Below are 16,365 nucleotides of genomic sequence, written 5' to 3'. Positions count from 1 at the left end.
GCAAGTTGGAGAAATGTAGCTTTGATCAAACCCAGGTAACCTTTCTCGGCTATGTGATCTCTGGGGAGGGATTTAAAATGGATCCGGATAAACTCCAGTCCATTCTAGAGTGGCCGTTACCCAAAGGTCTTAAAGCCGTACAGAGATTTATTGGTTTTTCTAATTATTATAGGCGCTTTATTAAGGGCTATTCTTCAATTATCGCACCTATCACTAATATGACCAAACAGGGGGCTGATACTAAGAATTGGACTACTGAAGCACTTCTTGCGTTCAAAACTCTCAAGGAGCTTTTCGCTTCCGCTCCAATTTTAGTTCACCCCGACACTTCCCTGCCTTTTCTACTTGAGGTAGACGCATCAGAGACTGGTTTAGGTGCTGTCCTATCTCAAAGGTTGGGTGTTGATAAACCTTTACATCCATGTGGATTTTTCTCTAAAAAATTGTCCGGTACTGAGAGCAGATATGACATTGGTGACAGAGAATTACTAGCGGTTATCAAGGCTTTGAAAGAGTGGAGACATTTATTGGAAGGTACTTTACATCCTGTTACCATCCTCACAGACCACAAAAATTTGTCTTATATCGGAGAGGCCAAGCGTTTGTCCTCCAGGCAGGCTCGTTGGTCGTTGTTTCTTACCCATTTCAATTACGTTCTGACTTACAGACCTGGCTCAAAGAATTCTAAAGCCGATGCGCTATCTCGCCAATTTGAGCCTTCTGCTTCAGTTGAACCACTTGTGTCCTCCATTGTACCCAAATGCAATATTATTGCTAATACCAGTCTTAAAATTCATTCTCCGCTACTTGACCAGATCCTGAAGTCACAACATCTAGCGCCCGGAAACACTCCTGAGGGAAGAAACTTTGTTCCTCCTGAACTTCAACTGGAACTCTTACAATGTTTTCACGAAAGTAAGATAGCTGGCCATCCTGGTATTCGCAAGACATACTCTCTGATATCCAAGGATTTCTGGTGGCCTTCACTTCGAAAAGATATTGAGGAGTTCGTCGCAGCTTGTGAGACTTGTGCCAAGACTAAACTACCTCATGCTTCTCCATGTGGCCTGTTACACCCCTTGGACATTCCTGAGAAACCTTGGTCCTGTTTGTCCATAGACTTTATCGTTGATTTACCTGCTTCCAAGAGACAGACTGTTATTCTCACGGTGGTGGATAGATTTACTAAGATGGCTCATTTCGTACCATTACCTAAACTTCCGACTTCTCCTGAATTGGCGGAGATTTTTGCGAGAGAGGTTTTTCGCCTACATGGGATTCCTTCGGAGATTGTTTCTGATAGAGGTTCTCAATTTGTCTCACGTTTCTGGAGATCCTTTTGTTCTCACATGGGTATCAAATTGAACTTCTCCTCTGCCTATCACCCTCAGTCTAACGGAGCTGCTGAACGTACTAATCAAAAGATCGAACAGTATCTGCGTTGCTTTGTTTCCGAACACCAGGACGATTGGGTCGGTCTGATTCCTTGGGCGGAGTTCGCACACAATAACCTTGTTTGTGATTCAACTCGCTCTAGCCCTTTCTTCATGAACTATGGCTTTCATCCTTCGATTTTTCCTTCGGTTTCCTCTTCTCAGGGGATACAGTCGGTTGATGATCATGTCGCCAACCTGAAGAAATTATGGGATCAGACTCGGCAAATTCTGTTACACAGTTCTTCGTTGTTCAAGAAACACGCTGACAAGCATAGAAAAGCGGCTCCTGTTTTTGTTCCTGGGGATAGGGTATGGTTGAGTACTAAGAATATTCGCCTAAAAGTTCCATCTATGAAATTTGCTCCTCGCTACATAGGTCCTTACAGGGTTCTCACTCGTATCAATCCGGTTGCGTATCGCCTTGCTCTGCCACCTGCCTTACGCATTCCTAACTCTTTTCATGTCTCCTTGTTGAAACCTCTTATTTGCAACAAATTCTCCTCTAAGGTCTCCTCGCCTCGTCCTGTTCAGGTGGAGGGTCGGGAGGAGTACGAAGTCAGCTCCATCATTGATTCCAGAATTTCAAGGGGAAAATTGCAATATCTGGTCAACTGGAGGGGATATGGTCCTGAGGAGAGGAGTTGGGTACCTCAGGAGGACGTTCATGCTTCTCGCCTTCGCAGAGCATTTCACCTCCGCTTCCCATCTCGCCCCGGTTCCTTCCGCCCGGTGGGCGTATCTGAGAGGGGGGGTACTGTCAGGGTACCTGAGGCCTCTACCTCTAAGGGAGGTAGAGACTTGGTGGTTTGTCCGTCCAGGCGAGCTGTTTCCTTCGTTCCTCGCGGTTCATCCAGTCACTTAAACACCGGCCGCGAGGAATCCACGTCCTTTTCTAGCGGGACGCTCAATACGTGACGTCTTGACGCTATCACGAGCGACCTGTCACTCAAGTGTCCGATATCCAATCGGTACTTGTCAGAGGCGTGATTACCATCCGGAGCCAGGGTATTTAAGCTTACTTCTCACTTCAGCTCATTGCCCTGTCGTGGTTCTAGCTTGTCTAGTCACTCTGTGCTCTGGTATTCTAGTTTGCTCTATTTGGTTTTGACTCGGCTTGTTGTACTACCCTGCTTCTCTGTTATCCCTTGACCCGGCTTGTCTCTCGCTTATCTGTCTTCCCGTTCCCTCGACCTTGGCTTGTCTCTGACTATTCTCTATTTCTCTCAGTACGTTAGTCCGGCCATTCTAAGGCCCGGTATACGTACCTTTCCACTCTTTGTACTCTGCGTGTTGGATCCCTGTCCCGATCCTGACACCACCTCTGCCTGCACTGTGATTGCTCTTGTCTTTATAAAGACACGTGCGGCTCCCAGGCCTAGCTCTCTTTTTGCCCTTGGGCTAGAGGGATCGTGCAGCCAGCCAACAGGTCCGAAGACTCAGTTTCAAAAGCAGCTTGCATACAAAACTTTATTTTTTACTTGGGACTAACCCATATGCTCATTACACTTAGATTGGCAAATTTAGTAAAATACAAATAACCAAATTATATCAGACAACATACAGCAACTTATAATAACACAATTACATATTTATAAAAGGGTGGGGAAGACAATAATTAACACAATATCTCTCTTGCCTGCAGAAGTAGCAATATGCAAAACTTCCTGAATATGCAAATTAACAAGCCTTGCTATTCAGGTAGTGCATATAGCTGTTGCTACCAACATAGGGCGCTATACAGGCTCCATAGTTAAATCCACCTAGTTGGTAGCAAGCATTAGCTAGACAAGAGAACACACAAAACAACCAACAATACACAAACACATTATACACACCTTGCACCTATAATGGACACAGGTGCCTTAGACATAGGATTACTCCAGGGTCCTACATAAAGTGTCTGTATGAAACCCCAGGTGATGGTGACTACCGTCCGAATACAATCAAAAGCTAGTGAGCGTTTGCAAATCCGATCATCCTATCAAAGTGCTGGACATCTCAGAAACAGTATTGATCTTGTTGCTACTTATTACCGGCTAGCTGCAACTCTCTCAAGTCCCTGACACTACTTTTAGAGAGTAGTGACTGCTCAGTGACTGCAGAATTTCACAATTCAAGACGGGGAGCTACAGGCCGGGCTGCTGCTACTAAAAGCCAGTTGCTAAGTAGCAGCTAAGGGCTTTTGTTGTTTTTTTTTTTTTTAATTTATTAACCATAAATGTATTTTTCCCAGCTCACCTGAGAGAGCCTTGGACATTTAGTCGGTAAATCTTATTTAATCACATAGTGAGAGACTGACAGGACAAACAACATTCTATGCTCCAATAGCACATTTCTTCCAAACAAAACAAAATGCAAGGCATTCTTTGTTGTCTAATTGGATTAAAGTATTAAAGTGGAATAAAATGAAAGTTGGCTTCAGAAAGCTATCTAGTGTCTTAACCCACTCAAAGAAAAGCTGCCATAATTTATTAGTATTAAAAATAAAACCTTGTGGAGAAAGTTTATCAAAGTAAAAATGAGTTTCTTTCCTAGCCAGTTTAGTGAATGGGTAGTCACTGATTGGCTGAGAGCGTCAGCTGAGCTGCTCTCTGCCAATTAACAGCTTCCCTAGCGGCACTCATGCTTCCTGAATTCACATGCTGGATGCCGTCTGGGGGGGAGTGGTCATCGCCACTCGAGGCAACTTTGGGGTTAAACCATTTCGAGAACAATTTAACTTGAAGTAAGAGTGCCTCTAACGGGCCTCCTGGCACCATAATTAGACAGAGCAAAGGTAAGCCAGGAAATGCACTGAGATGATGTTTTTATATGTATATATTGCACAATTATACACACTGAGGTTATAGTGCATTGTGTCTTTTAGTTTGAATAATAACACAAAAATAGACCGTATTCCTGTAATATTGTAAATAAGCATCAGATTGTGTGTGTGAGAATTATGCATCTAATGTGTCACTGAACCCCTATGCAAATATGATGAAATATCAAATGTACGTAAGCAATGCAGTATTTAATGATTATTCTGACAAACGAGAGCATATTTATACTTATCAATTAACCATATTAGAGTGTTGTTCATAAAAAAATTAACATAAAACATTAAAAGAAACTATAACTCAAAAATAGTAACTCAAGATAATTTGGATGTCTGCTTCTGAGGATAAAAAATAAAAACACTGCAGCTGCCATATAACTTCTTGTGGTGCAAGCTAGCCAAGATCGGCTCTTGGCTAATATTTCCACTCGATATTACCTCCCCACGACCTCCGATATGACAAACACCTCTCAGTAAACCCAGGACAGTAAAGTGGAAACTCTGAAACGCCATTCAATTCACGGGCAACAGCTCTTGACATTCCTGCAGTCAGTACGCCAATTGCACGCTCCCTCAAAACTTGCGGCATCTGTGGCTGTGTGATAAAACTGCACATTTTAGAGCGGCCTTTTATTGTGGCCAGCCCAAGGCACACCTGTGCTATAATCATGCTGTCTAATCAGCATCTTGATATGCCACACCTGTGGGGTGGATGGATTATCTCGGCAAAAGAGCAGTGCTCACTAACACAGATTTGTGATCAGTATTTGAGACAAATAGGCCTTTTATGTACATAGAAAAAGTCTTAGATTTTCTAGTTCAGCTCATGAAAAATGGGGACCAAAAAAAAAAAAAAGTGTAACATTTATAATTTTGTTCAGTGTGTGTGTGTGTATATATATATGGAAGGCAGGGCCTGAAGTTGTGGGAGGGGCTTGGTTCCCCTTCTTAAGGAGATCCAGCCCTTCACTCACTACCGTCTCAGGTCTAGAGATTTGTCCCACCCACCACTCCTCCTTTTAATCATTTCTTGAGGTAGGCCCTCTTTTATTTTTAGGCCTACTGCGTCGTCAGTTACGGCACACCCCAACTGACTGTTCAGGTCTTGTTTGTTTTGGTTACTAAATCTACGGCTTTATGCCTTGACCACAAATATATATATATATATATATATATATATACGCACACAGTATCTCAGAAAAGTGAGTACACCTCTCACATTTTTGTAAATATTTTATATTTTTTCATGTGACAACACTGTACAATGTAAAGTAGTAAGTGTTCAGCCTGTATAACAGTGTAAATTTGCTGTCCCCTCAAAATAACTCAACACACAGCCATTAATGTCTAAACCGTTTGCGAGGACAGCAAATTTACACTGTTATACAGGCTGTACACTTACTATTTTACATTGTAGCAGAGTGTTATTTCTTCAGTGTTGTCATATGAAAAGATATAATAAAATATTTACAAAAATGTGAGGGGTGTACTTACTTCTGAGATACTGTGTATGTATATACATTTTGGCAACAACTTTATATGATAAGAATAAAATACAAAAAGTTGTATTTACATCAACTCAAATATACACAATTGTCCATGGCTATGTTGTTATGTGTGTAGACGGACACACATATAACAAAATATACATAGACAGTTGTGTATAAAAATATGGTATAACAAAAGTGACATTTGGACAACCATATTGTAAAGCAACTATAGAGAAAGAAGAGGAAAACAAACTTTTTCAAAGGGGCGTAGCAAGGGGGGAGGGGCTGACCGCCACAGGCAGCACCTTTTGAGGGTGTCAGACACAGGGCCGGCGCTACCATCCTTATGGAGCAATGATGTCCGTGTGACCAGTGGGAGCACATAAAACCACTCTCCCACCGGTCATTCTTTCTTACCCCTCCAGATGCGCCGGCCAAATGAGGCAAAGTGAAAGCCTCAGAGGGGCCAATCACTTTGTGTTCAGGGCTGCTGGGTTAGATGACCTCATATCCCAGCGGCCAAGGGTTGTGATGAGAGAAGGCTGGTCAGTTTCACTGGACAGCAACACCTGGCCACTGGTAGGAACTTTTTTATTTTATATATCAAAAAAAGTGTATATAAGCTAGTGAGTTTGTGTAAGAGCCCCAGTGTGTGTGTGTGTTTGTTTCAGTGTGTTTGTTTTAGTGAATGTTTGTCTCAGGGAGTGTGTGTTTGTCAGTGAGTGTGTGTGTGTGTGTGTATGTATGTATGTATGTGTATATATATATATATATATATATATATATATATATATATATATATATATTAAAGAACCACTATAGTGCCAGGAAAACAAACTCTTTTTCCTGGCACTATAGTGTTAATAGGTCCCCCACCCTCATGGCACCCCTCCCGACGGGCGCCGGGCACCCTCGGCACTGGGGACTATCCTCCTCCTTCTGACATCATCGGCTGAATGTGCATGCGCGGCAAGAGCCGTGCACGCATTCAGTCAGTCTTATGGACACTGGCGTCTTCTCACTGTGAAAATCACAGTCGGAAGCGCCTCTAGTGGCTGTCAATGAGACAGCCACTAGAGGCTGGATTAACCCATATGTAAACATAGCAGTTTCTCTGAAACTGCTATGTTTACAGCAGGCAGGGTTAACACTAGAGCAGGGGTTCTCAACCCAGTCCTCAGGAACCCCTACCAGTCCAGGATTTGGGGATTACCTGGGTGTGTCTAAGGTGTTTAGAAAAAGGGGAAAAAAAACACCTTAGACTCTAAGGTGTTTTTTTTTTCTTTCTTTTTCTAAACACCTTAGACACACCCAGGTAATCCCTAAACCCTTGACTGGTAGGGGGGGTCCTTGAGGACAAGGTTGAGAACCCCTGCCGTAGAGGGACCTGGCACCCAGACCACTTCATTAAGCTGAAGTAGTCTGGGTGCCTATAGTGGTCCTTTAAAGAAACAATATAGTGTCCGGAACACAAACGTATTCCTGGCCTTGTAGTGGTAAAAATATAGGTAGGTTCCCTGGCCCCCTCTTGTCTCCATTAAGGCCGTTAAGGTGTACTATGCCGCCCTGCACACTGTGGGCTTAAACACTGTTAGGGCAGCCTGGTTCACTCTAACGACCGTTAGTCCTGCTGGCCAGAGAAACTTACCTGGCCAGACGGTTCTCGCTGTTCCCGGCTGTTCCCCTGCTGCCAGTCCGGCCCTCGTGGGCCTCTGTAATCGCGAGGGCCTCGCAATCACATGGCTGTCTGCAGCTCTGCCTGAGATGTCAGGCAGTGACCCAAAGTGGCACAACTTTTTATATGCCGATTAAAAAAACAAAAGAAAAGAAAGTTGATCTTATGTTAAAGGTTGTAATGTACCTGTATGAACATCTTTGCATGTTCACAGTGTTAAAAATAAAAGCAATATTATGCAAAACAAGCATTCTTATACCACCATATGGCACAGCTTTTCATATACAAAAACATAAAAAAAAAAATCTAAATGATTTGTCTATAAAGGAAACTCCTTTATATGCTCCTATAGTGAAACCGTTTTTATGCTGCTAAGATTTTAATTTAAAACACTATGGCAAAACTTGAAGAAAAAAAAAGCAAGCATATGTCTGTTTTGCAAAATATAATTCTTAGTGACTGACCCTTCCCCTTCCCCTTCCCCACACAGCACATTTGGGCAGAGTAGACACCTGTCATCCGTGTAAGCAGGTGCATTAGAACACAGCCGGCTAGCTCCTGGCATACACCCTGCTTAATTTCTTCTTACCATTTGAACAATACATTTATTTTGCAACGTTATTCTTAATAGTCCTTAATTGTTGTTTCTGACAGCTGGAGTTTGAGGAGGTTATAAACAATTCCGTGATGATTGTGGCTGCAACAAACAGGCCAGACGTTTTAGACGATGCTTTGATGCGCCCTGGCAGATTGGACAAATTACTGTACGTTCCACCACCAGATAAAAAGGTATGGGTTACTTCAGATAAGCTCCAGAGCCTGGTATTTCTAGGCAAAGTGTCCATATTTTTATCATTTTTCCTCTTCTCGTATGACTATATTCACATTGTGTTCTCGAAGCATGCTTGGTTTAAACACCCCCACTGGAATTCATTCACTTTGCTATTCAATGAATGTTGTACTGTAGTATACTACTCAGGTCACCAAAAATCCTGTCTATATACAGGTTATTCATAACCTTAAAAAATCTGAATTATGGTATCTTGGTCTTTAAGGTACATGTGAGCAAAAACAAAGATCATGCTTCTGGGTAAGTTCAAAACATGCTCCACTTGAAAATATCTTTTATAATAACTGGTGATTTAGCATTTGTGTATTTTTAAATTTGTAAAAACATCTATTAGAGATGCAGGGCCGCCATCAGGGGGTGACAACCATGACTGTTGTCATGGGCCCGGCGGTCCTGGTGGGCCCAGGCCCCCAATTCCCAATGTGCATACATATATATAGCAGTTATCGCTATATACATGTGTTTTGGCAGTGGCAGAACTACTGAGGGGGCCCATCAGGTGGCACATGCACTTAGGGCCACCCGATGGGCATATCTCTGAAGGGGCCCGATCAGTGCCGTGGATTTTTAAGAGCTAGTCCGGGCCCCTTTAAGGATCCTGGCACTGGCAGTGCTGGGAGGAAGTTCCTCCCAGCTAACACCCGCGCGGGAGGAAGCACCGGAGAGTGTGAAGAGGAGAGGAGGACAGTTAGACCCACACCCACATCAGCCCCAGGCCCCCAGCCAGTAGAGTCCACCCTCCTGCAGCCTAAAGGTAAGAAACAGGAGGGTGGGAGGAAGCATTGGGGAGTGTGAAGAGGAGGACAGAGTCAGACCCACACTCACATCAGCCCCAGCCAGCAGAGTCCACCCTCCTGCAGCCTAAAGGTAAGAAACAGGAGGGTGGCTAAAAAAAAGTGTCAGTGTGTCTGTATCTATGTGTACCTGAGTGTTTGTGTGTGTCTGTCTGTATCTATGTGTACCTAAATGTGTGTGTGTCTGTCTGTATCTATGTATCTATCAGTGTGTGTATCTATGTGTACCTGAGAGTGTGTGTGTCTGTCTGTATCTATGTGTACCTGAGAGTGTGTGTGTCTGTCTGTATCTGTGTATCTATCAGGGTGTGTATCTATGTGTTTGTTTGTATCTGGTTGGTAGTGTGCACCTGAGTGTATGTTTTTGTTATTGTTTTATTCTTGCTGCAGCTTTTATGTTCATGGTTTTCTAGTGTCTGTGCTTTTGATTTTTATGTACACTTTTTGTCCACAATCATTTTCACTACTTAGTTGATATTCCCCATTTATTTTAGTTTTAGTTGTGGCTCTATTTAAATGTTTAAACAGATTGTTAGTTCGTTTTGGTAACTTTGTTGTAATGTATATCTTTTCTATTTGGCGCTGCCTGTCCATGTTGTGTACGTTTTTATCTTGCATAGCCTGTCTTATATTTTATTATGTGCATGGCCCATTTTCGGTCGTTTGCATTTATTTTTTAAAGTGTGTTAATTAGTGCCATACATATATATATATATATATAAATATTTTGCTGGAGCGCTCACGCTTTCTTTGTTTTCTGAGATTCTCAACTAAAGCTGTGTTTATTTGGTGTTATTCTGCCCATAGAATTGATTACTTTATTGTTTTTCTACATTTTTACACAAATATTTTATTTATATTTAGTTTTTTACGTGTACCTGTTTATGTGTCAATGTTCACCTGAGTGTGTGTGTGTGTGTCTGTATCTTTCAGTGTGTCTGTATATTTACATGTATGTCAGTGTGTGTGTGTGTATGTATCAGAGGGTTAGTGTGTGCATGTGTGTATCTGTGTATATATGGGTGCCAGATTGCACCTGAGTGTGTATCTCTGTGTGTGTATCTGTGTGTCTGTATCTGGGTGTCAGTGTGCACGTGAATGTATGTGTGTGTGTGTGTGTAACCGTGTCTGTATATTTCCATGTATGTCAATGCATGTGCCTGTATCTCCTATGTGTGTGCATGTATGTATATCAGTGTGTGTGTGTGTGTGTCAGTGTGCACCTGAATGTGTCTGTGTATATGTTTGCATGTCTATGTATCTATGTCAGTGTGAACCTGAGTATATATGTGTGTGTAACTGTGTGTCTGTGTATTTACATGTATGTCAGGGTGTGTATCTATCGGTGTGTGTGTGTGTGTGTATATACACTACAGACAAATGCACGCTTGCATTCAAACACCAACATTCAAACACACACATGCTCCATTCAATACCATGTTTATACTCAAACACACATACACTGCTGAGTGCTAAATACAGCCCTGCAAATTGTAGATCCCCAGCTAGCAAAGCATTCTGGGACTTACAACAGATTCAGAACTACATTTGGCCACTTTACACACACTGCGCATTGACTACACACACACACACACACAGAGACTCTGCATTCACTCTACACACATACAGCATCCTTGTGGGCATATTCAAGGACGGCCCTGTGGGCGGACTCGTGAGTGGGCTCTAGGGGCCCAGACCTTGAACTTTGTCAGGGGCCCCAAAATTTCTGATGGCAGCCCTGTAGAGATGATATGCTTTTTGCTGTAATCTTCATTGCCTATTCATAATCTAGAAAGATTAACTGTGGGAGGCAGGTTATGTTTTCTGTAAACAATCAGGATATTAATTTCTATGAGCTTAAATGAAAGTGAGTGAGATATCGGCTATAATACATTAAAGGATACTCCATCTAAACCATTATTATTTCATCTTGCATCCTTACCCAACATTCTACTTCTTTACTCTAGAGATTGGTGTGTAATCACCCCATACCAAGCACCAAGACTGCCTTGCTTTCATCCCTATTGAGCCAGATAAGACCAGGGACTCTGCTACTGAACTATAGTTTCGTTTTAACAGACTTATTTTTATTAGAACTCTTTTATTACCTAGGCCAACACTAACAGGGACGCGGCGGCCCCCCCAGGAGATACACGGTTAGCGAGTAACCCTCAGACATACCCTCCAACTAGGCATGCAACCATGAGACACAGGGCACTACAAATTGATATAGTGAGAGACAGTATAGTCCTCAGCCACGTCACAGTGCGTACAAAACGCACCAAGAGTTAAAACCATGGCACCTCATAGCAGGCCTACCCACCAAATTAGTCGGAAGGGGTCATCGCCCCGCTAGAACCACCCATGGCGTTAGACCTTTCCCCCATATAGAGGAGTCTCTCGCAGCTGGACCCCAGCAGAGTAAAGGGGCACCATGGGGCTCTAGACAACGCACACACGCAGCTGTGATCCCCCAGGCTGCCCCTCAAGTTTCTGCACAGCGGCTAGCCTCACCTGTGCCACTAATCTCTTAAACACCCACGTCCTTAAAAACAGACGTAAAAGTGGATAAATATGGCTCCAGGCCTTGACCCCACACATCAGGGGCACACCAGACTAGCAACAGAAAACACCAAGACATAACAAGGGCGCCCATAGACAACCCACCCCACCAACCACGCTCTTCATATGAGAGACGAAAAGGTACAATCTGCCTAAACTATCTGAGGCCCACCAAAGACCCAGGATAAATAAATAAACCAGGGGCTGGACCCATACGAGGGGTATATGTTACATTAATGTTTCTTTTTCTTTTACGTTTTACCATATTAACAATACTTCACTTTAAATGCTAAAATGACCAATCCTTATACGTACCCATTCTGGGACAAGACTCGCACTAACTAATCACTCACTACACAAAACTGTGCAACTAAATGTCGTGACACTGTATAGTATGACACACCTGCATCTGCTGTCGTGGCACGGCGGGAATGCTTGTAAATCTTTATTGCACAACCAAAATAAAGAATTAAAAAATAAAAGTAAATTACAAATAGGCCAAAATGGATTATTATAATTTTTTTTTAACTATACTTCACAGGCACGTTTATCAATCCTGAAAATCTGCACAGCTAAGATCCCATTAGATCCTGATGTGTGCCTAGAAATCCTGGCAGCGGAGACTCCTTTATTCTCTGGAGCAGACCTTTGCAATCTCTGTAAAGAGGTGAGACTTTTGTAAAATCATGAATGCATTGAATTACCTTGACGGTTGCACTAAAAAGGACATTGCATATTCAACACAGAGAACTAGTTCGTTACAGTGCCTTTTAACAATGATGCAGGATCTAGAGTGACTGTAGAGCAATTTGACCCAATTGGAGGGTGGTTTATTAAATTTGGACAATGGTAAAGTTAACCTGTTTTTTCAAGTTCGCCCCATCAATTGCTTTCATCAGTAAAATGCCCTCATTTAGCAATTGTATAGAGCTACAAGTACTACATTAGTAGACTGTTTCATGCTGGCATAAGGTTTTAACAGGAAATATTATGCTGATGGAAAAGTGTTTGATTGATGCAAGTAGGTATGAGTTGCATTGTTTAAATAGTTTTATACTTTGCCTTTTCAGGCTGCCCTGTTGTCATTACATATGAATGGACTACAGGCAACGTCAGTGAAAATGGAGCATTTCCAAAAATCTCTACAATGTGTGAAACCATCGCTCACTGCCAGTGACCTAAAAGTCTATGAAAAGCTATCTGGATATACTGTAAAAGGGTGAACTCTGCCTGTTTATTAGATAGATGTATTGCACTTACAGAAGAAGCTGTAAAATTAGAAATATCAGTTTTCAGTCTTACGAAGGATACAGTTGTATAGTTTTATTATTGAACTATGATGAGGAATAATACAGGTACTTAGGCAACCAAGTATCTGGTAGAGCATGTGATAATAGGAAATGTGTGGCAACCCCTTACTCGCGTTTCTTGCTTTACAACAGGTTATTTTCCCATTTCAAATACACCGCTGCCTCAAGGGGCAATATGGCTTGTGTCTGTATATGATATGTACAGAAATAACTTAAATCAATTATATAAGAAACATACAGAATATGTGCATGCAACTTGCCTAGATAAAACCCGGGAGTTCACCATCATTGCAAAACATGCAGCATGCTGTGTGATCCTGTCCTAACTATGGGGATGTTATGTCATGTACGTATGTGAATATATAGGCATTGAAGCTTCAGTCACATTGATACAAATAACACACAAGTAACTTGGCTGAAACATGCAGCTTTGAGGAACCGTTGTCTTTACAATCAGTTTGATTTTTGTAATTAAAATGAAAAGAAAAAACTTCACACAAAAAGGTTTACGATTTTGTAATAAATACTTTATTACAACACAGCATTGTGCAGTCTAAGTACCATAAATTCTGTTACAGAAACCGTGCCGGTGCCTTTTATTATTAAAATTGTTATACATACACTCGTTATTAACTGTAAACAGCATACTTTTACTGGAACCCAATTTTATATATATATATTATATCAATATATAAAAAGCGACACCGGATCACAAGTTTTTAAATTGTCTGACCATTGTATCCCACCCCATCAATATGCAAAGAAGGGGCATATTAACTTAACAGAGTTGAGGCAAGCAGACCTGATGTGATTGCCAAAATATCAGATCTAGAAAATGATCAAATGTTGCTATTTTGGCCTAGATTTTCAAACTGGATTATTAACTCCAGATTTAGTGAGGTGTGTGCATGTATGTATATATTTTAAAAAAAAAAATGTAGGGCAAATGTGTATATATACAAACTTTGTCAGTGTAAAAATGTAACTAAGTATTGTTTGCAGCTGAAAAATAGTTTGTCCTAAAGTGATAACAAATGTATTATCAATGTAGCCATTATAAATGGTAATGCTTTATACTGCTTTAGTTTTGTGTACGTACAAATGCTCGATCTGGCATTTCATCAGTACTAAAGATTTGTCAAATATCTTCTACTACAATGCATAAAACCAAGTAAATTGCAAATTTAAATTTCTATATAATATGTTTCTCCAAAGGCAGACAATCCAATCTGGAACTATAACAACAGTAAAAAGAACCTTCGTCATAAAATAAATCAGGTTCCTGCAATATCTTTAATACTGTTCATGTGCTTCAGATACTTTAGGACTCATATTACTTGTTGCATAATAGCCACCTGGCAGTCAAGATGCATGAATTAAAATTCAGACTATGACCTTCATTAATGTTTGTGCTTAATGGAGTGGGAGCATTCTGTCTCTAATTCGTTTTCTGAATACTCATAACTGGCACAAATAACTGATTAAACACTGTAAATATACTTCTGGAAGGATCAACAGCAATGGAAAAGTGCAACAGGAGATTTATCACTGATAAGGGTTACTCGTTGAACTTCATTAACAAGCTTATGGTTCTCAGCAAGCAATATACAAAGCCAATATAAAACTTGTAAATCATTACACTACAAAAAGTCATTCAATTGGGCAGCTTGTGAAGCAGGAGTAAATGGATCAAAGCTAAGCAACACAATGACAAGTGAGTAATCAATCATTTCAATACATGATGATATGTTAGCAGCATAAACAGAGGTTTGCAGTTTTGCACCGTACTGACGGAGTGAGATTTTATGGAGAACCTCCCTGGTTAATATTCATACGCAGGAATGATTTAGTACTTGGTTTAAACTACAACAGAAAAGGCAGTAAACAGTTTGACCTTAGAACAAGACTGTAAACCTTTCAAATGCAGTAAGGCAATTTAGACTTTGACCATCCGTGAATTGTGTACAGAATTAAACATTTAGGCCTCTCATTGGTCATGACTAAAAGAGCTATGCAAGGCTGAAGGCTCTGTAATGTCCATTTTTGCAGTCACCTTTTTTATTATAAATCAAAATAATATAATTTGGATCCTGACAAATGTGCTATACTATCATATCCCCGATTGAGAACGATGTGCAAACTTGCTTTTAGTCTGTAAACAACACTTTAGAAAATCGGTCAAAAAATGCTCACTGGAATTCTGTAATTTCTTCGGATACACCATAAGTATCACAGTTTGTTATAAAACAAGGCTCCTTTTAAAGATATATGATGCAACCACCAGTGACTGCACCATAATCGTAGTAAAAGATTAACACATATTGCTTTTGTTGTCGTCCAGACTTGGGCTGTCAGTGGTAAGGCAGAATCCATGGGACTCAGGCATTGGAGCAATTAGTACAAATGGAGGTCTCCTCTTGCCTATAGCTTTGCATTTGGATAAAACACTTGTACATTTTGTGTGTGTTCAGTAGTACGTGCCTTGCTTTGCGCTGTACTTCCTCCCACTTTGCTGAGGAACTGGGACCTGAGAAGTAAAATACAGATAGTACCAATTATTTAAGATCATTTCTACAGCCAAATTGCTTTCAGAAAGTCTTCCATGCATGCATTACTTTGTTTATACAGCCATAGGCACACCTCCCTTTACACAGCCTTCCTAAACACTTCCTGTAAATATGTCATTTAATGTTTATACTTCCTTTATTGCAAATTCTGTTTAATTTAGAATGTATCTTCTGTACTAACAGCTTGCTAGACCTAGGAGCCTCCTATATATGATTAAGTTCAATTTACAGAGCAGGAGATAAAACATTTAAAGTAAGTTAACATCTGATTGAAAATTAAACCATTTATTTTTTTCATGCAGGATGTGCCAGTCACATCCAGGGCAGGTGTAGCTAGGGCTTCATGGACATAAACAAGCAAACAAAAAAGATTTAACTCCTAAATGACAGTGAGACTTCAGATGCATGATCTACACACATCAAAACTGCTCTATTAAGGTAAAGTTTTTATGGCGACTATAGTGTCCCTTAAAGATTTTATAGGAATCTTTATATTTTACATCCCAACAACAAGCAAACAGCATGAAATACACTAGAAATTACATAATCCACAAAAAGTATTTTGGATTGGAAGAGATGGTAAACACCTTGCAAAATTAAGCACACAAAAAAATATTTAAGTCAAAAACAAACTGTGCAGCATTGATGTCTGGAGTGTTACTTCAACCTGTTAGGGGCAATAATAGTCTACATTGTTATCTGGTTCCTCAAGACTATCCAATTAACATTCAGGCCCAATAAAAGTTGCTGATTAATCAGAAGTATTTTCCATGTCGTCATAGTCCCTACGCAGGACTAAGATGAAGCCATGTATTGCCACTGGTCTTTAAGAGGTTATGGTTAACAAAAAATCCAGCTATTAC

The 16,365-nt window shown here is 40.9% G+C and overlaps 2 protein-coding genes across 2 annotated transcripts in view; one reads left to right on the top strand and one right to left on the bottom strand.

Moving 5' to 3' along the window:
- The window catches only part of AFG2B (AFG2 AAA ATPase homolog B), a 48,851-nt gene extending 35,522 nt beyond the window's left edge, over window positions 1-13,329 (top strand). Inside the window, exons 7-9 of the mRNA XM_063449014.1 lie at window positions 8,074-8,208; window positions 12,167-12,292; window positions 12,696-13,329. Coding sequence (XP_063305084.1) covers window positions 8,074-8,208; window positions 12,167-12,292; window positions 12,696-12,848 — 414 coding nt within the window. The 3' untranslated portion in view covers window positions 12,849-13,329. The remainder of the gene's footprint in view (window positions 1-8,073; window positions 8,209-12,166; window positions 12,293-12,695) is intronic.
- Window positions 13,330-13,440: 111 nt separating this feature from the next.
- The window catches only part of SLC30A4 (solute carrier family 30 member 4), a 31,326-nt gene continuing 28,401 nt past the window's right edge, over window positions 13,441-16,365 (bottom strand). Inside the window, exon 7 of the mRNA XM_063449015.1 lies at window positions 13,441-15,462. Within this exon, the coding sequence (XP_063305085.1) occupies window positions 15,314-15,462 (149 nt within the window). The 3' untranslated portion in view covers window positions 13,441-15,313. The remainder of the gene's footprint in view (window positions 15,463-16,365) is intronic.

The sequence above is a fragment of the Pelobates fuscus genome, chromosome 3 (genome assembly GCF_036172605.1).
Source record: "Pelobates fuscus isolate aPelFus1 chromosome 3, aPelFus1.pri, whole genome shotgun sequence".
Classification (NCBI taxonomy): Eukaryota; Metazoa; Chordata; class Amphibia; order Anura; family Pelobatidae; genus Pelobates; species Pelobates fuscus.
The sequence above is the reverse complement of the archived record's forward strand: the minus strand, read 5'-3'. Positions and strand labels throughout refer to the sequence as shown.